General features: G+C 50.1%; 1 protein-coding gene and 1 pseudogene across 3 annotated transcripts in view; both read right to left on the reverse strand.

Moving 5' to 3' along the window:
* Window positions 1-6,128, reverse strand: part of LOC101036400 (histone PARylation factor 1-like) — a 34,406-nt pseudogene extending 28,278 nt beyond the window's left edge.
* The window catches only part of RASGEF1C (RasGEF domain family member 1C), a 98,303-nt gene continuing 83,289 nt past the window's right edge, over window positions 5,462-20,475 (reverse strand). For 2 of the 3 annotated variants that reach the window (XM_039460750.2, XM_074390482.1), the window contains 6 exons: window positions 20,352-20,431; window positions 20,174-20,269; window positions 17,374-17,469; window positions 15,519-15,642; window positions 6,662-6,734; window positions 5,462-6,182 (listed from right to left, as the gene is read on the reverse strand). In XM_039460750.2, coding sequence (XP_039316684.1) covers window positions 6,158-6,182; window positions 6,662-6,734; window positions 15,519-15,642; window positions 17,374-17,469; window positions 20,174-20,269; window positions 20,352-20,431 — 494 coding nt within the window. In that variant the 3' untranslated portion in view covers window positions 5,462-6,157. The other variant, XM_039460751.2, reaches the window with a different exon arrangement.

Consider the following 20,475-nt stretch of genomic DNA (forward strand, 5'->3'; position numbering starts at 1 on the left):
CCCCATAGATACTTTATCCAGGTCTTCAGTGGCCTCTTGGCAGGTCTGCGAAGGGTCTCCATGTGTAAGATCAAATCATCAACTATAAAGACACATTCTAGATGAAGAGGTTGTCTAGGAGTGCTAATGGCTCTTGATTTAAACCAAACTGTGGTCTAAAATGCTGTATTTTATTTATGTTTTTATTTTTTTTGAGGCAAGGTCTTACTCTGCTACACAGACTGGAGTGCAGTGATGAAATCATAGCTCACTGCAGCCTCAACCTCTCAGGCTCAAGTGATCCTCCCACCTCAGCTTCCCAAGAGGCTGGGAGCACAGGTATGTACCATTACCACCACACCTGGCTAATTTTTAAATTTTCTGTAGAGATGGAGTCTCACTATGTTGCCCAGGTTGGTCTTGAGCATCTGGGCTCCAGTGATTCACACATCTCAGCCTCTCAAAGTGCTGGGATTATAGGCATGAGCTATCACGCCTGGCCTTTGTTTAGATTTTAATCCAGAAGGGTAAATCATTATTTAAATAGTGGGGTGCAGCTGTTCACAAAAGCAAGAGGAGCGATTAATTCATTGAGAAGCTTCTGCCCCCTATGAGCCACTAGTCTGTATTTATTTATTTATTTATTTTTGAGACAGAGTCTTGCTCTGTCTCCAGGCTGGAGTACAGTGGTGTGATCTTGGCTCACTGTAACATCTGCCTCTCGGGTTCCAGTGATTCTCCCACCTCAGCCTCTGAGTAGCTGTGATTACAGGCATAAACCACCACACCCAGCTAATTTTTTGCATTTTTTAGTAGAGATGGGGTTTCACGATGTCAGCCAGGCTGGTCTCAAACTCCTGGCCTCAAGTCAGGCCAAGTGCTGGGATTACAGGTGTAAGCCACCACACCTGGCTGATGCACTGGTCCTACCGTCTCACCGGCCCCTCGCTGTCCGCCATCCTGCATAAGGCCTGGAACACACACCCATCTACCACTGAGGCTGCAAGAAAGGGTTCAGGCTCCTGCTGACTGGGGACCTTCAACTGGGCTCTCCAGGAGCTGGGCTGGGCTGAGGAGCAAATCCACATGCTGGCACAGGAGAGGGAATATGGAGGCCATTTGTGACATCTCCATTATGCAAATAATGTGCTGATCTCAGGTGTTTTGGCTTAGTTTAGGTCAGGCGTCCCCAAACTATGGCCCGTGGGCCGCATGCAGCCCCCTGAGGCCATTTATCCAGCCCCCCTGCCGCACTTCAGGAAGGGGCACCTCTTTCACTGGTGGTCAGTGAGAGGAGCACAGTGTGTGGCGGCCCTCCAACGGTCTGAGGGACAGTGAACTGGCCCCCTGTGTAAAAAGTCTGGGGACGCCTGGTTTAGGTTGTAAAAGTGGAAGTGTTGGGTCAAAAGCTATCAGAGATCTAAAACTGACCATGTTGGCCAGGCGCGGTGGCTCAAGCCTGTAATCTCAGCACTTTGGGAGGCCGAGGCGGGTGGATCATGAGGTCAAGAGATCGAGACCATCCTGGTCAACAAGGTGAAACCCCGTCTCTACAAAAATTTAGCTGGGCATGGTGGCGCGTGCCTGTAATCCCAGCTACTCAGGAGGCTGAGGCAGGAGAATTGCCTGAGCCCAGGAGGCGGAGGTTGCGGTGAGCCGAGATCGCGCCATTGCACTCCAGCCTGGGTAACAAGAGCGAAACTCTGTCTCAAAAAAAAAAAAAAAAAAAACTGACCATGTTACTGCCACCCCCCGAACTCTTCAGTGGCTGCTCTAGAGCTTTTGGGGTAAACTTCAGGCTCCTTGGTCTGTCCCATGGGGTTCTTCACCGTTGGCCTCTGCTGGGCTTTCCTGCCATTGCCCATGGCTCTCTGCCCCTGACACATGGGATTTCTTTGTCCCCCTTTGCTGAACTGCTGTCAGCCTGCCCGCTGGGTAAGGGTCTGTTGGTCTGTAGTAGAGGTAGCTCATGCTTCGGACCCTTTCATTTCCACTTAAACGTCCCACCTCTGTGGTCCTGTCTGGAGGCCCAGGGTGGGATCCTGAAGAAGATGGTGTCAGGCACCCCACTCAGCCACAGGCAAGGGCCCCGCTGCGGTTGGGGGGCCTCTCATCATGCCTTTCAAAGTTTCCCGATTGGCTCCATCTCCTGGCCTAGGGCCCCAGGCCCAACCTGCGTCCTGGAGAGTGAAAATGGAGCTCTTTTCACGAAGACTCTGTGCAGTGGGCTGTGGGGATGGAGGGTGGCATGATAGGGAGTGAGGCCTGCTTTTCTCTACTGCTGGGTACGAGGCATGGCTTCATCAGTGGGGCACATGGGGGTGTGGGCAGGTGCAGGTGGGGAGCTGGGCCATGGCAGATTTTGTCTTGAGCATGAATGAGACAGTGCGGGGTCCTCCTGAAACACCAGGGGATACAAGAGAGCTCAGGGACCTGCAAAAGAGGAGGGGGCAGGAGCAGAGGAAAAATGCATGTCGTCATGAGTATGACAATGGGAAGCCCAGGTGGCCAGCAGAAGCCCCTCTGCTCCTCAGCGTGGTTAGAAGCGGAGTTGTGGAGGCGATGGACCCTGCAAGCCTGGCCTTCCCATGCTGTTGTCCATGAGCAGTTGCTCAGCCTTTCTGAGCCTCTGTTTCCCCACTTGTCAAGGGAGTCGGTGACAGCACCTACCTGTCAGGGTTTGTTAGGCTGTAGGTGAAGTGCTGGCCTGAGTCTCGGTGTTGTGGGGAAGCATTTGAGTTTCCGGGTGTGAAGTATGAGCTTCCAGCAGGGGCACATCCCAACTGGGGCTCTTGACTGAGAACCCAGCTGCTCACCCCCTTGACCCACGGGTGGGTGAGTCAGCGGTCGGGAGCTAGAAACGGGAGGGGATTGCTTGGAGGGCGCTGTGGGTGCATGGGACACTTCCGAGGGGTGAGGGGGTTGCCCCTCCTGGAAAACCTCTCAGGAGCCCTGCAGGTTGGGAGATGCAGAGGCCTGAGATCTGAGGCCAGCTTGAGGGATCTGAAGATGAGGGGCCTTGTCAATGTTGGTTCATGTGTCCCTGAGTAGTTAGCGAAGGGGACTGTGACAGTACCTGTGACCCTTTGAGGTTATCTGGGGCTCTGCTCTGGGTGGCTGCGTGGGTTTCGCAGAGGGCTGGATGTGGCTGGGTTCCCAGACTAAGTTGCTGGCCATGATGGAGATGCCTGCTGTGGTCTAATGCTGGTGTCCCCCAGTTCTTGTGTTGAAACTGAACCCCCAATGTGAGGGTCTGAAGAGGTGGGGCCTTTTGGGAAGTGGTTAAGTCGTGCGGGTTCTGCCCTTCTGAATGGGCTTAGTGCCTTCATAAGAGGGGCTGGAGGCAGCTGCACACCCCTTCCATGTGAGGGCACACAGATGGCATCACCTGTGAGGGGCCAGACGCTGAATCCACCGGTGCCTTGATCTTGGACTTCCCAGTCCCCGGCGCTGTGAGCAATGCATTCTCATTGTTTATAAATTACCCGGCCTCCGGTATTCTGTTCCAGTAGCTGGAACCAAGACACCATTTCCCAAGGAACTGCTTAGGGTGGGGGACAGTCCCCAGTGATGCAGTGATTGAGGGCAGGGGTTTCAGAGAAACTCTTGGGACCACCATGTGAGAATGAATTGATTCAGAACCCCAGTCAGTCCCAGGGCCTCTGAGGCAAGCCCCAGTCAGGGAAGAATCTTTGGGTCTGCAGGCTCCACCCCACCCCAGCTCCCTCCCTGGAGAAGAAACCTAGGTGCTGAAGGAGAACCCATGGCCAGGCCCTGCCTGGCGCGTGCTGTTCGGCTGAGCGGTATTAGGGGTTCGCATCACTTGGTGCCATGCCGAGGTGAGGGGCATCAGTCCTGGGCACCACCTGTGCCGCTAACACTTGCCCCACAGGCACAGGCCCTGCCCTGTGGAGCCCCTGGGGGCCATCCCAGCTGGCTGGACATGACACTGGAGCCAGGACTACAGAAGGACAAAAGACACCTCTTCAGGAAAGGGCCATGAGCCCCAAATGAGGCCAAGGGGCAGACCGTGTGGCTGTGAGCAAGGCCTTGCTGGGCTCCGAGGCTGTACCTCAAGAAAGCACACTGTGCTGCCTGGGGTGTCTGGGCAGGTCCTCTGAGGGAGCTCACGCCCTCTGGCCGCACCAGGGCCTGGCACCCAGCAGCTGCTCGGAGGGGTCCAGAGCTGGGCTGAGGGCCCCTTGGGGGATCCTGAGGCATAAATGTGCTCAGCCCGAGCTCCCAGCCTTGCCTTCTCCACAGGGCTGGCTGCCTCCTTCCCTCCGGCCCCATAGACTCCCCTGCCGGAGTTGGGCACACTCAGCTTCACCTGGCCATCCTCCTGATACCCATCCTGTGCTGGGCCACTGGGGGCTGCTATCAGGAATCGTTTCTGGGAGATGGGCCCAGCATCTGAGGCTGTAGCTCTGACTGGATTGACAAGACAGGGAACAGCATGTCAGGCAGTGGGAACAGCATGCCGGTGTGGCCAGGAGGCAGGGATGGTCCCTGCTGACCTCTGGACAGGGCTTTTCTAATATTACCCAAGCAGCGCCAGGGACTGAGGGTATCAGGTAGGGACAGGGTGAGAAGGTGGGTCTAGCCAGCTCCTGGAACCCCCAAAATGCCTCAGGTTTGGCCCCCAGGGCTCTGCCCAGGCCCTGCGGGAACCCTGCCCCAACCTCTCCACACTACTTGCCTTCCCCAGGGTCTCAGATGGAAGGGGTGGGCTGGGATGGTGCAGGTCGGATTCTGCTTAGCCCTGAAGTGCAGGCCCCGCTGCCTCTGCTGGATCCTTTTTGGGACCTTGCTATGGTCCTGGCTCACCAGGCAGAATCCCTGAGTCGGCTGAGGCACCAGGGCTGCTGGTGGCCCTGCCTCTGCCTGTTCCCCAGATAGGACCCAAGTCCAGGTCAACCGAGTCTGGTACTGAGTGGGACCCCACCGCTGAGGGGCCTGACATGGCCTGGAACTGGCCAGGGTAGGTCAGTGTACCCTAGTGCCCCCCACCCAGCCCATCCACCACCCAGCAGGCCCTGACCAGGAAAGGGGGTGTACATTGTACTCTCTGACTTCTTGGCTAGATGACCTTGTCATGTGTCAGGTGGGGTCACAGGTGTTCCCTGGCCCACTGCCTGCAGGCTCAGTTCGTCAGGGGCTGGAAACAGACTGGGTGGGGCTGTGGGAGGGGCCTGCTGGTGGCCCGACGGGGTTTCGTTGGCTTCTTCATGCTGTGCTCTGCACAAGGGGCCCCAGGCACAGGCAAGACTGTGGGTATCCCTCACCAAAGGTTAACTGAGCATCCACCACTCACCAGGCTCTGTGAGCAAGACATGGGGTCTCTGGATGGGAAATGGACACCGGGTCCCATGCTGAGCCGTGGCTACGGCATTCCCAGAGCTGAGTTAAAACCTGCCAGGCATCCTGGCCAAAGGTCATATCGGGCCGGTGGCGGGTCACAGGCATGGGTGGACATGGATAAGCAGGGCGTATGGGTGTGTTTATAGCAACTAAAGTTTACAGGGGGCTGGGCTTTATAGCAACAAAAGTTTATAGCAGGACTGCCGTGTACACACTGTACTCCATGTATCCAGTGTCCTGCTGACCCGTTCCACAGCTGTCACTGGAAAGCTATCCCCTGGGGCTGGGGGTACCTGGGGCTGCAGAGACAAGCTCATCGGCAGGGCAGGGCAAGGGCCCATGGGCAGAATGGCAGTGGCTGCCGGTGGACTCGGAGCTGGCACAGGCATCTCACATGGCACCGTGATGCCTGCTATGGTTGCAGAAGTTCCCAAGCCACCTGATAACAGACTGTGGGTATTGGCCAAAGTGGTATGTCACTGAGCAAGGTCTTGAGCTTGCAGTGGCCCGATCGTCTGAGGCAGTGCCGTGTCCTTGCCGAGGATGGACAGACTGACCAGTCACATGACCCCACGGTCCTGAAGGCAGGATGTCCCCAAGGCACGTGCTACCCACACGTCTGGAGGCCCTGGGCCCTGCCAGGGCTGAAGTCCCACAAAAGGTCTCCTGGGCCCATATGGCCATGTGGGGGCCACAGGGTTGGCGTTTGCAAAGTAGTGAGGCGCTCCCCTGCCTCTGCCCGCTGGGCCATCTGAGGCAGGGCTGTCGACGGCGTCTGCGGGCTCCATCTCTTCCTCCTCCCTCAGTTCAGCACTTTTCATGTCTTCCCCAAAATAGAAGATCTGCAGATTTAAGCATGTCAGGCAGCTGTGAGAGCCTGGAGCTCCCCATCCCGGTTAGACCGTTCTCCAGCACAGCCACCTTCTCAGTGCGCTGAGGGAGAGCCGGCCTCCTGCCCCAGAGGGGTGTTCTGCAAGTCCCTGTGGCTCAGCCCTCAATGTCCATTACTATGGATCATTTCTGACCGCCACTCGAACGTGTTAATATGCCAGGCAAGAAGGAGGTCGGGTGTGTGCCGCATTGTCTGACATAAAAATATGGACTGGGAGTCCCTGTCCCTGGGATGTGCATCTGGACTGCCCACAGAAGCAGCCACCAGCTCAGCCTCTTCTCCTCATCCCCATGACTGTGGCTTGATTCCACCCCCACCCCACTGTGGGCTGCCCAGGCTCCCAGGAAGCTGATGACCTGGGTATCTCTGAAGCCTCTCGCCCCTGACCTGGTCCCAAGCAGCCCTCAGGCCCCATCTCTGCACACTCACCTTAGAGATTTCCATCTCTCTTTTTCTGTTTGGTTCTCTGGGCTTTCACTTTCATAAGAAGCCAGATAAAGACCTAGACAGAAAATGAAGTGAAATTTCACAATTATGGTTGATAATAGCTTGTTCTACACGCAGAGCCTGACCTGCTTTTTGCTTTAAAATTAGACTTCTTGTTTGGGAATAAGTATAGACCCAATGTGGCTATAAGAAATAACGCAGAGATTCTGTGGACCCATCACCCACATTCCCCCGGTGGTAACCATGTGCAAAACTAGAGTAGTGTGTATCACAGCCAGGACACTGACGCCACACAGTTGGGACACAGAGCATTTCCATTCCACCAAGGGCTCAGTCACCAGAGACCCCATGTGCTGCCCTCTGACGGCCACACACACTCACCTCCCACCCAATCTCTTTCCTAAGCCCTGGCAACCACCAATCTGTTCTCCTTTCTGTATTTTATCATTTCAAGGATGTTCTATAAATGGGTCATATGGGATGTGATGCGATTGGCCTGCATCCCTGGGCACAGCTCTGGGGAATGTGTCCACGCTGCAGCGCACACCAGGCGCCGAAGAGCACGTGGTATGGACGGACCGCAGTTAGTTGAACCACTTGTCCTCTGAAGGACTTCCGGGGTGTTTCTAGTTTTTGGCTATAACAGATAGAGCTGCAATAAACATTTGTGTATGGGCTTTTGCTTTTATGTGAAACTCACTTCAAATGATGTATAAATACGTGAGTCTTCATTTCTCTAGAATTACTAACTGCCCAAGAATGCAACGGCGGGGTGTTATAATAGTGGCATATTTGGAATAAGAAGTTCTTTGTCTAGTCCTATATTCTGAGGATTATCTCTTGCTTCTCCCTGCTAAAAGTTGTACAGGCTTATGTTGTACATTTCAGTCTGTGATCCATGTTGAGCTAGTTATTTGTATAAGGTGTGAGGCTTGGGCTGGGGTTCATGTTTTATTCTGTGGATGTCTGGATGCTCCAGCATTGAAGGGCTAGCTTTCCTCTGTTGATTTTTTTTTTTTTTTGGTTAAAAATCACCTGATATATTTGTGTGGGTCTCCTTCTGGGTTCTCTGTTCTGTTCCATTGATCCATGCATCCATCCCTCCCATAATACTGTGCCGTCTTGATGACTGTAGCTATATAATATCAGCCTTAACATCAGGTAGACTCATTCCTCCCACTAATCCTTTTCAAGATTGTTTTAGCAATTATAGTTCATTTGCCTTCCATACAAATTTTAGGAGAATCTCATCTCTATCTTAGAAAGAGTCTTGCTGAGATTAGGATAGGAATTGCATTAAATCTGTACTTAAATTCTGGGAGGAGAATTAATACCTTTGCTATGCAGTCCTCCTGTTCATAAACATCCATTTACCTACGTCTTCCTTGATTTCTTTAATCAGCATTGAGTAATTTTTAGCGCACACATCCTGTGCATTCTTCGTTAGATTACACCTATGTATTTCATGTTTGAGGGATTAATTTTAGTTTCAGTGTGCACGTTTATTTTTCCTATGTAAAAACACAGTTGATTTTTGCATGTGTGTCTTGTATTCTGCAACCTTGCTAAAGACCCTTATTAGTTCTAGGAGTTTTTGTAGATTCCTTGGAATTTTTTTTTTCATCATCATCTGCAGTTAGGGACGGTGATAATCATTCTTCCTGATCTGTGTGCTATGTTCTGTTCTTGCCTTATTGAACTAACTAGATCTTCCATCACTGTGTTGACTAAGAGTGGGGAAGAGTGAACATCCTTTCCCGTTACTGGTCTTAGGAGGAATGAGATCTTCCACTGTTAAATATAAAGTTTGCAGAAGGGTTTCTGTAGATGCAACTTATCATGCTGATAAATTCCCTTCTATTGCAATTTGCTGAGAGTTTTCACCATAAACGTGTGTAGAAATTTGTCAAATGCCTTTTCTGCATTGATTAATATAATCGTGTCTTTTCTTCTTTAGCTGTTTAGTATAGTGAATTACACTGGTTGAATTTCAAAATTGAACAGCTTCCCATCCTTGGAATGAACCCACTTAGTCATGACGTATAATTATTTTTACATACTGCTGAGCTCTATTTGCTTATTTTGTTAAGGATTCTTGTGTCTATATTCATGAGGAATATTGGTCTGTATTTTCTTTTTTTTGGTACTGTCTTTGGTTTTAGTATCAGGGTAATACTGGTGCCATGGTTTGAATGTTTGTGCCCCTGAAAAATTCATTTTGAAAAATTGTAATCCCTAAAGCAACACTATTAATAGGTGGGATCTTTAGGAGGCGATTACACCATAAGGTTCCACCCTCACAGATGGGATTGGTGTCCTTATAAAAGGGCTGGAAGGAGCCAGTCTGGCCCCTTTTTGCCCATCTGCCATATGAGGACACAGCGCTTGCCCCTTCTGCTATGTGAGGACAGAGAGAGCAGCTTCTGGAACTGTAGGAAAGAATTTTTTTTTTTTTTTTTTGAGACGGAGTTTTGCTCTTGTTACCCAGGCTGGAGGGCAATGGCGCGATCTCGGCTCACCGCAACCTCCACCTCCTGGGTTCAGGCAATTCTCCTGCCTCAGCCTCCTGAGTAGCTGGGATTACAGGCACGCACCACCATGCCCAGCTATTTTTTTGTATTTTTAGTAGAGATGGGGTTTCACCATGTTGACCAGGATGGTCTCGATCTCTTGACCTTGTGATCCACCCGCCTCGGCCTCCCAAAGTGCTGGGATTACAGGCTTGAGCCACTGCACCGGGCAAGATTTTTTTTTTTTTTTAACTCAGTGGTAAGAAAATGTCTTTTGTTTATAAATTACCCAGTCTAAGGTACTTTGTTATGGCAGTTCAAACTGACTAAGACGACTGGCTTCATAAAATGAATCGGGAGGCTCCCTCCTCTTCCACTTTCTGGAAGAGATTGTGCAGAATTGGTGTTAATTCTTTAAGCGTTTGGTAGAAATCTCCAGTGTAATCATTTGAGCTTGGAGACTTCATTTTTGGGAGTTTTAAAATGATAAATTCAATTTATTTAACAGTTATAGGACTATTCAAATGATCTCTTTTATGTCAAATTGTGGTAATTTGTGTTTTTTGAGGAATTAATTCATGTCATTTAAATTGTCAAATTCATGTGTGGAGTTGTTTGTCATATTCCTTATTATCTTTTCAATATCTGTAGTCATTAGTGATATCCTGTTTTACTCCTGGTACAGTAGTCCCTGTTATCTGTGGGTGTTACAGTCTAAGTCTTCTGTGGCTGCCTGAAACTGCAGATAGTACAGAACCTTGCAGGTACTCGCCCTGGATCCCTTTTCCATCTTAACTAAGCACTCATCAGGCGATATGGCCATAACTTTTGCAGTTTGAGATTCGATGGCAAAACTAGCAAGAATTTCTTTCTTCAAAATTTCATGGATACGTTTGGTCTTACTGTAGATCTTAGCAATCTCAGCATACAATATTTTCCCCCTTAATTTGAGAACTTTCGCTTCATCTTTTTTAATTTTTATTTTTAGATTGATTCCTGGGTGGATCACCTCATCATTTAAAGGAAGCCCTTTATAGCTTCTCTTTGGCATATCTGAATTGCCTGCATCACTACTCATGTACTTTGGGGCCATTAAGAAGTAAAAGAGGCCGGGCACCGTGGCTCATGCCTGTAATCACAACACTTTGGGAGGCCGAGGCTGGCAGATCATTTGAGGTCAGGAGTTTGAGACCAGCCTGGCCAACATGGTGAAACCCTGTCTCTACCAAAAATACAAAAATTAACTGGGCATGGTGGCTCACACCTGTAATCCCAGCTACTTGGGTGGCTGAGGCAAGAGAATCACTTGAACCTGAAAGGCAGAGGCTGCAGTGACCTGAGATTGCACCACTGCACTCCAGCCTGGAGCCTGGGTGACAGAGACAAAAAAAAAAAACCAAAAAAAAAAAAAAAACAAGAGTAAAATAAGGGTTACCTGAACACAAGCACAGTGACACTGTGACAGTTGATCTGATAACTGAGATGGCTACTAAGTGACTAGATGGGCAGCACAAATACCCCACAAATCCTGGACAAAGGGATGATTCATGTCCCAGGAGGAATGAAGTGGGATGACGTGTAGTTTCATCACACTACTCAGAATGGTGCACAATTCACACCTTATGAATTGCTTATTTTTGGAATTTCCATTTAATACGTTCGGGTCACAGTTGACTGAGGATAAATACAGATGGGGGGGCTACCTTACTAGTAGTTTGTGTCTTTTCTTTTTTTTTGTCAAGAGATTCTTTGCTAGATGGTGGCAATTCTATTGTTCTTTTCAAAGAACCAGCCCTTTGATTAACTTTATTGTTTTACTGCTTACAGTTTCATGGATTTCTGCTCTTATTTCCTCCTTTCTGCTGGCTTTGAGTTTATTTTGCACCTCTTTTTCTAGATTCTTGATGTGGAAACTTAGATGATTGATTTGAAACTTTCCCTTTTTTCTAGTGTATGCATTTGGTGCTATAAAATTCCCTCTCAGTCCTGCTTTAGCTGTCCCACAAATTTGATTGTATTTTCAGTCCGTTCGATTATTTGTTTAATTTCCCTTGAGCCTCTCTGATCCATGGATTATTCAGAAGTGTGTCATTTGATTTCTAAATGTTTGAAGAGTTTTCTGTTTTCTGATGCTACTGACATAAAATTTAATCTCACTGTGGTTGAAGAACACAGTGTGTATGATTTCAATTACTTTAAATTTGTGGCAGCTTGTTTTATGGCTCAGGGTATGGTATATCTTGGTTTATATTCTGGGGACAATTTTTGTTGTTGTTGTTTGTTTGTTTGAGACCGAGTCTCACTCTGTCACCCAGGCTGGAGTGCAGTGGTGCGATCTTGGCTCACTGCAACCTCTGCTTCCTGGGTCCAGGTGATTCTCCTGCTTCAGCCTCCCAAATAGCTGGGACTACAGGCATGTGCCACCACACCCAGCTAATTTCTTTGTATTTTTAGTAGAGGTGGGGTTTCACCGTGTTAGCCAGGATGGTTTCAATCTCCTGACCTTGTGATCCGCCTGCCTTAGCCTCCCGAAGTGCTGAGATTACAGGTGTGAGCCACTGTGCCTGGCCTCCGGGGGCAATTTTTAAAAATGGTGTTCTACTGCACTTGTATGTATGTTTAGTAAACGTTGTATGTTCAGTAAATGTTGATTAGATCCTGTTGTTTGGTGATATTGTTGAGTTCATCAAACAGGATCTAATCAGCATTTACCGAACTTTGTCTTTGTTGATTTTCTGTCTAGTTGTTCTATCAAATGTTGAGAGAAGGGTGTTGATGTCTTCAATTGTAATTGTGGGTTATTTCTCCTTTCAGTTCGATCAGCCTCTGCTTAATGAATTTTTCAGCTGTGTTGTTTGGTGGATACATAGCTAGGATTGCTATATCTTGGAGACTGAACCTATTATTAATACATAATGTCCTTCTTTGTTTCTGGCAATTTTCTTTCTTCTAAGGTGTACTTTATCTGAAATTAATATTGCTATTCCTTTCTTCTAATTAATATTAGCATGCTTTATCTTTTCTTCTCTTTTTTACTTATCAAAATGTCTCTATCATTATATTTGAAGTGAGTTTTATTATAGATAGCATATAGTTGAATCATTAAAAAAAATTGACTTTGTCAATTTCTTTTACTTGGTATATTTAGACCATTTATATTTAATGTAATTATTTGTATGTTAGGACTTAAGTCTGTCTATTTTTTTTGTTTTCTTTTTGTTCTATGTTTTGTTCTCTGTTTTGTTTTTCTTGTCTTCCTGTCTACCTGACCAGCTTTTAGAATTGTATTTTGATTTATCTGTAATTAATTCTTGAAGGATGTTTTCACTGTATATAGGATTCTAGCTTGACAGTTCTTTTTTTTTTTTCAATTGAAAAATGTGCCACTGTCTTCTGGCCTCATGGTTTCTGATGAGAAATTTGACATTATTCAAACTGTTTTTTCCCCATGGGTAAAGTGTCATTTCTCTCTTAGTGCTTTCAATATTTTTAAAAAATTGTTTTAAAATTATTATTATTTTTGAGACAGAGTCTCACTCTGTCACCTGGGCTGGAGTGCAGTGGCATAATCTTGGCTCAATGCAACCTTTGCCTTCCAGGTTAAATCGATTTTTGTGCCTCAACCACCCAAGTAGTTGGGATTATAGGCATGTGCCACCACAGCTGGTTAAATTTTGTATTTGTAGTAGAGACGAGGTTTTGCCATGTTGGTCAGGCTGGTCTCAAACTCCTGGCCTCAACCAATCCACCTGCCACAGCTTCCCAAAGTGCTATGACAGTGTGAGCCATTGAGCCTGGACTCAAGATTTGTTTATTTTTCTTCAGTTTTCAGAAGTTTAACTACAATGGGTCTCAGTATGGGTTTCTTTAGTTTTTCCTTTTTGGGATCATTCAGCTTCTTGAATCTGCAGGTTTATGTTTTTTCCAACGCTGGGAACTTTTAGCCATTATTTCTGTGAGTACTTTTTCAGTCCTGCCCTCTTTTTCCTCTCCTCCACAGATCCCATACTCTGATGACATGAGTATGGGATCTTTGGTTATAATCCCACAGGTCCCTGAAACTATGTTTCAGTCTATTTTCTCCCTGTTGTTAAGATTGTATAATTTCTATTGTCCTATCTTTCAGTTCAAGGATTTTTTTCTTTCTTCTTTCTTCTGCTGTTAAACTCATTCACTCAGTTTTCCAACTCAATTATTGTATTTTTCAGTTCTAAAACTCCAACTCCCATTGGCTCTTCCTTACAGCTTCTGGTTTTGCTGTTGTGGTTTTTTTCTGAGACTTTCTATATTTTCATTTGCTTCAATGAGATTCAAGGCTAATTGCCAGTGGGCCCTGCCAGGGAAGCTTGGAGCTGAGGCAAGGGCCAGGTTGTCGCCAGGGGCTGTAACTGACCCAGCTGGAGTTCAACACATCTCAGGTCTCCTACCGTCCTCCACTTTTTTTGGATTGTGGGAGGGACAGAAGGAAGAGACAGTCAAAACGGAAGATGCTTCTCTCTAATAGGGCTCCAGAAGGGCCACGATTTTGTCTGTGTTAAATTCCAGATTGCTGCCTGGCACACAGCAGTCTCTGAAGACATACGGTTGACTAAAGGAGTGATTAAAATGCCCCCGTCTTTTTTCTCTATCTGCCCTGAAACTACGCTCTGTCTCTCCTCATGTGTCTTTGGTTCATCTTAATGCCCAAGTTCCATGAAGAGGTCACTGGCTAATGACAACAATCATCATATAACTAGGGTAGTAGGTTGAATAATGGCCCCCAGAGGTATCCAGTTTCTAATCCCTAGGACCTTTGAACGTTACCTTCTATGGCAAAAAGGAACCTTAGCAGACTAATAATGACGAATCTGGAGATGGGGAGAATATCTTGGATTATCTGTGTGGGCCCTAAATTCAGTCACAAGTATCCTTATAAGAGGATGGCAAAGGCAGATTTGACTATGGTGGAGAGAAGATGATGCGATGATGGAAGCAGAGAGTGGAATGATAAACTTTGAAGATGAAGGAAGGGGCCACAAGCCGAGGAATACAAGTGGCCATTAGAAGTTGAAAAAGGACAGGAAATGGATTCTCCTCTCAGGGGCTCCAGAAGAAACTAGCCCTGCTAACATCCTGATTTCAGCCCAGAGAAACTAATTTCAGCGCTCTGATCTCCGGAAGTATATACGATACATTTTTGTTGCTTTGAGCCACCGAGTTTGTGGTGATTTGTGACAGCAGCAATAGGAAACTAACACACTAGTGTGGATTGAATGTAGTTGTGTGGACTTTTCCTGGGCAACTCAAGGCATTCTCGCTGTGGCTCTGGGGGGCAGGTTCTCACATCCTCCACTTTCTAGATGCTGCAGGGGAGCCTTCGAGATGGTGAGGACTGCTTAGCTCACAGCTCACTGGGGGAGAAGCAGCTCAGACTGGTTTATTCATCAGCTGCTGAGCTTCTTGGTGGAAGTTGGGGGAAGTGGCTACCGATAGGAGTGAAACCCCCTCCAAAAAGTTCCCAGCTCCAACATAGAAACAATAAAATGGCAAAGTTGAAAGTATTCAAAAGAAAAATCATTCAAAGATCCTCCTCCCCTATTTTTTTCTCTTTTGCAGAAAGCAAAAGCGCTCCCTGAGCATAAGTATGGGTCCCTCTGTGACTCGTTGCTGTGATGAGGAGCCCGGTCTCCTCATGCTGAGCAGGCCCTCTCAGGGTGAGTGGCTGGCCGCGGGGCCATTCCACCCTCCACCCCAGCTCAAACCCAGAAAGCCACTTGCTTCTCTGCCACTCCTGCTTCCTGAAAGTGGGGCCCCGGGACTTGCCCGCTTAGCACACTTCCAGGTAAACTTACATCTGACAAATGATCGTATGGAAATGCTTATTTATTGGAGAAGGCAGAAATGAATGTCACTCTGGAGCAAAGAGGCCTCACCTCGTGCCTGAAACAACACCTGCACACATGTACACACCTGCACAGTCAGTGCTGTGCTGGGCACTGCCCATGTAAGCTCTGGGAGGGTGATTCTTACCACCCCCACTTTACCGAGGAAAGTGGGGTCAGACAGGTAGATGGTTCTGATTTAGAATTCCAATGGTGTCCAAGCCGTGTCCAGGGAGGAGCCTGGCTCTGGGGGGTCCTTGAGGTCCCAGCTTGCAGCTCCTCAGGCCCATCCTGTGCTTCTGGAGTGGCAATGGGCCAGCCAGGGGGATGCAGCCCTCCTTGTTCCCTCCCGGAGCCAGCCTAGGTGGGCAGGGTGAATCCCTAACCTATTCAGAGTAGGGGTCCTGAATGGTGACAGAGAGGCCATCCAAGAGTCCCATGGGCAGGGGGGATGAAGGGCTACCTTACCATCCTCACTGAAGATGGGGGCGGTGTACAAGTAATGCGTGATGCTGTGGTCTTGCTCGAAGGGACACTCCACTTGCTTCCAGGTGATGAACTCCCCCACCTGCTTGGCCAGCTCCAGGAATTTCTGCCAGGGTCACAGAGACACAGAATGGAGGCACTCCAGTGCCTGAAGGTCCCCGTGATGGGGAGGGGCTGGTCCTGGCAGAGCCTCTCTCCACCCCCAGTGACTTTAGGGGGCAACAAATGAGGGTGAGAGCAGCCCTGGCTTCCAGCCGGCGTGGGGCAAGAGCGGACGTGGCTTCATTTATTTTTGTTGTTATCTTCGATGTATGGCAAGTGATACATGTTTGTTGATTTACAGAATTATGCAAATATATTTAAATAAGTATGTTTAAGTAAGACTTAAGTAATTCCTTGAAGTATGATTTTATTTAAGTAAAATATAAACACATGTACTTAATTTTTAAAAACGCTGCCAACTTTAAGAAGGACTTTAAATAAACAGCAGCACATAGTTGTGAATGGTGGGGAGCCCCATTCCACCGCCTAATCTGCCCTGGCAGCCAGGTCCAGTCCCTCCTGCTCGCTCCCCAAAGCCGGGACCACGTAGCACCTTGCAGTCTTGCCTGACCCTGGCCCCAGCTCTAAGATCAAGTCAGGAAGGGCAAAGGCAGGGGTTCCCATGCCTGCTCTGGGCCAGTGTCACCTGTTGAGAAAGATCCCAGGCCCCTGGGTCCCTGCAGTGTCTTGCCTAAGCCCAATCTTGTCTACATCACCTCCAGCCCAGTATGACCTAAGGGGCGAGGTGGTCTGGGACCCCATAACCAGGCCTGTGGGCAGCATGTGATGGTCTGCTGGGGTGTCTGTGAGGAGGGCAGCTCCAGGTCCAACGGTCTGGGCATGTGCTGTGGTTCCCACCTGCAGGGGACACTCACAGCCCCTGGAGGGCCATGCTGCACCTCCACTCCTAGACCCTCTGTGGGCTACAGTTGAAGCCCCATTTTACACAGGGAGAAACTGAGGCTCAGACAGTGACTGGGGTTGGAGGCTGGGTGGGGCCTCGCACCCACTTGTGTCACCCACTGCTCAGACCAGCACTAGGGTGGGGCTGGCTCTCCGGTGGGAGAAGAGCCCCCTCCTTCCTGCAGACTGGAGGTCTCACTGCTGCATGGCATGCTCCATCTGACTCAGCGCCTGCCTAGCTCACCAAATACTCCAAGACACATGTGCTGGGTGTCAGGAGATGGAGCGGGCCAGCCTGGTCTTGCTTCTCTGGAGCTCAGGGACTTGGGTACAGTGACTGTGGATGGATGGAGGGTTGCCCACCCTGCTGTGCTATGGGAGGCCTGACAGGTGGGCTTTCTCTGCCTGGGAGGTCCAAGGGGGCTTCTTGGAAGAGGAGAAACTTGAGCTGCCAGTGGTGAGGGTCTGTAGAGGGAACAGAATTTCTTTCTGCTCACTCTAGCCTTGGCCTGACAGCTTCCTCCTGCTACTCAGGGCCCTGCCTTGGGGCTGGCCCTGAACCCCAGGGCACAGCCCCTGTCACGGTGCCCTGACATGGGCCCACGGAGCTGTTTTTCTCTTCAGCCCGGTGGCCCTCAAGGGTTCAGATGGACCCTGCTTCACCTGTGCTGGCTGTGAGGTGCAGCGTGGATGACCATGAACCTGAGTCTCAGCCTCCCCCCTGCAGCAGATGTCGGGGTGGGGCGACCCTGATAATCCTGCTGAGGTCAGCTGTGAACTGCTCACTCTGCCCCAGGGTCTCACATTAGGCTGGGTCTGCAGGGGCCGGTGGTCCTGCCCTGGGAACTTTTCCTGGCCAGTCTACCTCAGCGGCAGTCCTCAAGGAGGTTACCTCAAAGTTGACGTGTCCATTGGGAAGGCGGTTGGCGCAGCCCTCATTCAGGAAGTAGATGTCTTTGATGAGCAGGCTGAAGAAGGGAATGACAATCTGGAAGAAAGGGGGGGCAGGTTGGCTCCATCTGGCTGCTCTATACAGCCGGCTCCACGGAAGGGGCAGCCTTGCCAGGAGATAACTGCCCCAGGGACCTCAGACCCAACCCCAGGGTGCAGAGGGCAGGGGAGACTTCCTGGGCTAGCCGGGGCCTCGGGGCTTCGTGGGTCATGAGGCGAGTTCGTGTGTACTACAGAGAGCAAGGAGGACCACAAAGAAAGGAGGAGGCACCCATCACCCTGCTGAGCGTGGAGGTGCCACTGCCCGTCCCCATGTCTGACCTAGTCTCCCTGCCCTCACCGCAGCCAAACAGCTCTTACTTTGCATCTCCAAATTCATTACCCTTGCTTGTAACATGAGAAGTTTAATTAGAGCCTAGGTCAGCTTGGAGGTCACCCAGATAAGTGGGCTCCATGACACAGACTGGGAGGGGGGCAGACAGGAGCCGCCCACAGGCAGGAAGGAAGCATAAAGTGCTGTGACCACCAAGATCTTCCAGCCCCATCAACTTAGCTGGGGTGCCAGGAAACTGTGAGTACAACTCTAGGCATCCCTTCCTCCTTCCTCCTTCCCTCCCTCCCTCTGTCCCTCCAGCCACCTCCACCCATAAAGCAGTTTTTATGGGCCTAGCCCATGACCCATCTCTCTCTGGATAAAGTAAGCACACAGCTATGTAAGCTGCCCACCTACAGCACCAGACCCAATGCACGGCCTCCCAGCACCCAGAGCTGGAAGGGGCTCAGAGCACAGGCACCCAAATCCCAGTCTGTCTACTTGCCCCACAGCGTCCATCCCAGCAGGAATGAAGGAAACAGTGCAGAGTGCCCATGCCATGGCTGACGGCTCCCAGCCCAGCTTGGCACCATGCTCCTATACACCCGACCGGCCCTGCATCCAACCTAGGGCTGTAGCCAGTGCCCTGTGACCACCATATACACCCATGCCTTGGAACAGGAGTCAGCCTGGTGGTGGGCAGAGCCTGAGATTCAGAGCCAGACAGGCTGGATTTTGACCCCTGGCTCTGCTACCTACCTGCAGTGTGACCGGACTAGTAGGTCTCCTGACCGAGACTCAGTCTGCTGATCTGGGAATTAGCAATGCTGATGCCTCCATAGAGTCAGAATTAAGCTGGGGTATGGAGGTCAAGTGGCCGGAATGAGGCAGGTGCTCAGTGACATGAGGTTCCTGCCCCTGTTGTCTGGCTTTCCGGCCTCTGGCGAGCCACCCACCTGCCCTGGGATTTGAGGTCTCGCATCCCTGGGTGCTAACTTTCCTCTGCTGCAGACCCCTGCCTGGGACCCAGAGTCACTGACACGCTCACAGGCTGAACAGGAAAGTCCAGCTGGACAGGACAGAGCCATCTGTGTGGCTGGCATCTACCCCTTGGGCAGAGGGCCAAGAAGGCCTGGCAGGCAGCACAAGCGTGCACACCTCAGCTTGCTTCCCAAGCCTGCCCACTGGCATCTGTCCAATGCAATTCCAGGGGAACCTTAATTTCAAGAACAGCAATGTGCTCTATTAACCCTCAAGCTGGAGACAGACATCAACGAACCACAGCAGGGACCTGATTCCACGAATGTTCCTGGGTGGAACAGGCCTTAAAAGGTACAAGTCTTGGAGTTTCCTCTCTATAGAGATGAACAACTCTAATCATCAGGATGGTAACAGGTTTCAAGTCAGAGGATCACTGCAGTCCCAGGACCTACACATGGATTCTCTCTACCAGAGGCCATGGGTAGAATTTGGAGGAGAAATAAAATTGATCAGGTCAGCAAAGGCCCCACAAATGCAGGTGTATAAGAATACAGGCTGTGGCTGGGTGCAGTGGCTGATGCCTGTAATCCCAGCACTTTGGGAGACTGAGGCGGGTGGATCACCTGAGGTCAGGAGTTTGAGACCAGCCTGGCCAACATGGTGAAACTCTGTCTTCACTAAAAATACAAAACTTAGCCAGGTGTGGTGGTGGGCGCCTGAAATCCCAGTTATTTGGGAGGCTGAGGCAGAAAAATCGTTTGAACCCTGGAGGTGGAGGTTGCAGTGAGCCAAGATTGTACCACTGCACTCTAGCCTGGGCGACAGAACGACAAAAAAAAGAAAAAAATAAATAAAAAAAAAGAATACGAGCTGTGAACAGGCAGTTTGGGTGAGGAAAAGCTTCATGTAGTGATTGCCAAAAATGTAAATGTGATCTGAGGCCACACAAATAAAAGCATTGTGTGTATAATCAGGGAGGTGGAAGATCCTATGTACCTGGAACCACAGTTTTATCTGAAACAGAAGAGATTTCGACAAATGGAGCTGTTTAAGGACCAAAAGGCCCAAACTGGCGACTGCAGTGTGGCCGGGCAGGTCTGGGGCTGTTGACTGAGAAGAGAGAAGGGGGGATGGGGGCTCTGAAGAACTGGTGGGCAGAAGACGAAGTGGTCTCACTTGTGTGGTCCCCCAGGAAAGGCTGACCCAGGCAGCTCGGCTTCAGGCCCTGAAGGAGCACTTCCTGTCAGTTAGAGCTGTCTGAGCCTGGCTTCCCTCCGGTTTTGGGAGGTGGCAGGTTCCCGACCCTGGAGGCATGCAAGCAAGGAGACCTGGCTGTCCATTACCGATGCTCCAGGGAGGCGGGGGCTGGAGCAGCTGAACTCGGTTCGGAGCCGGCACCCAGGCTCCCTGCTACAGCCCACAGGGGCCGAGGCGGCCTCCGACCTACCTTCTCCCGGCTGCTGTGGGCAGTCAGGGAGCGGTGGGCTGCCCCTCGCAGGGCTGTCCTGTAGTTGCAGAAATTCCCTGTAGGGTCCATCTGGTGCTGGAAGGAGACAGGGAGGCATTTGGGCAGTTCTGTCCAGAGGATGGCTGGAGGCACCTGGCGGCCCAGCAGCCTCATTTACCTCGAGGATGAAAAACTTGGCCGTCTTCACTTTGGCCCAGGTCTTCTTCAGCCTGGAGACGGGGCTCATGTTCATGCCGGCTGGAAGAGGGAGGGAGGGCTGGAGGGGGCTGCTCCCGAGACAG

Source organism: Saimiri boliviensis, chromosome 20 (genome assembly GCF_048565385.1).
Source record: "Saimiri boliviensis isolate mSaiBol1 chromosome 20, mSaiBol1.pri, whole genome shotgun sequence".
NCBI lineage: Eukaryota > Metazoa > Chordata > Mammalia > Primates > Cebidae > Saimiri > Saimiri boliviensis.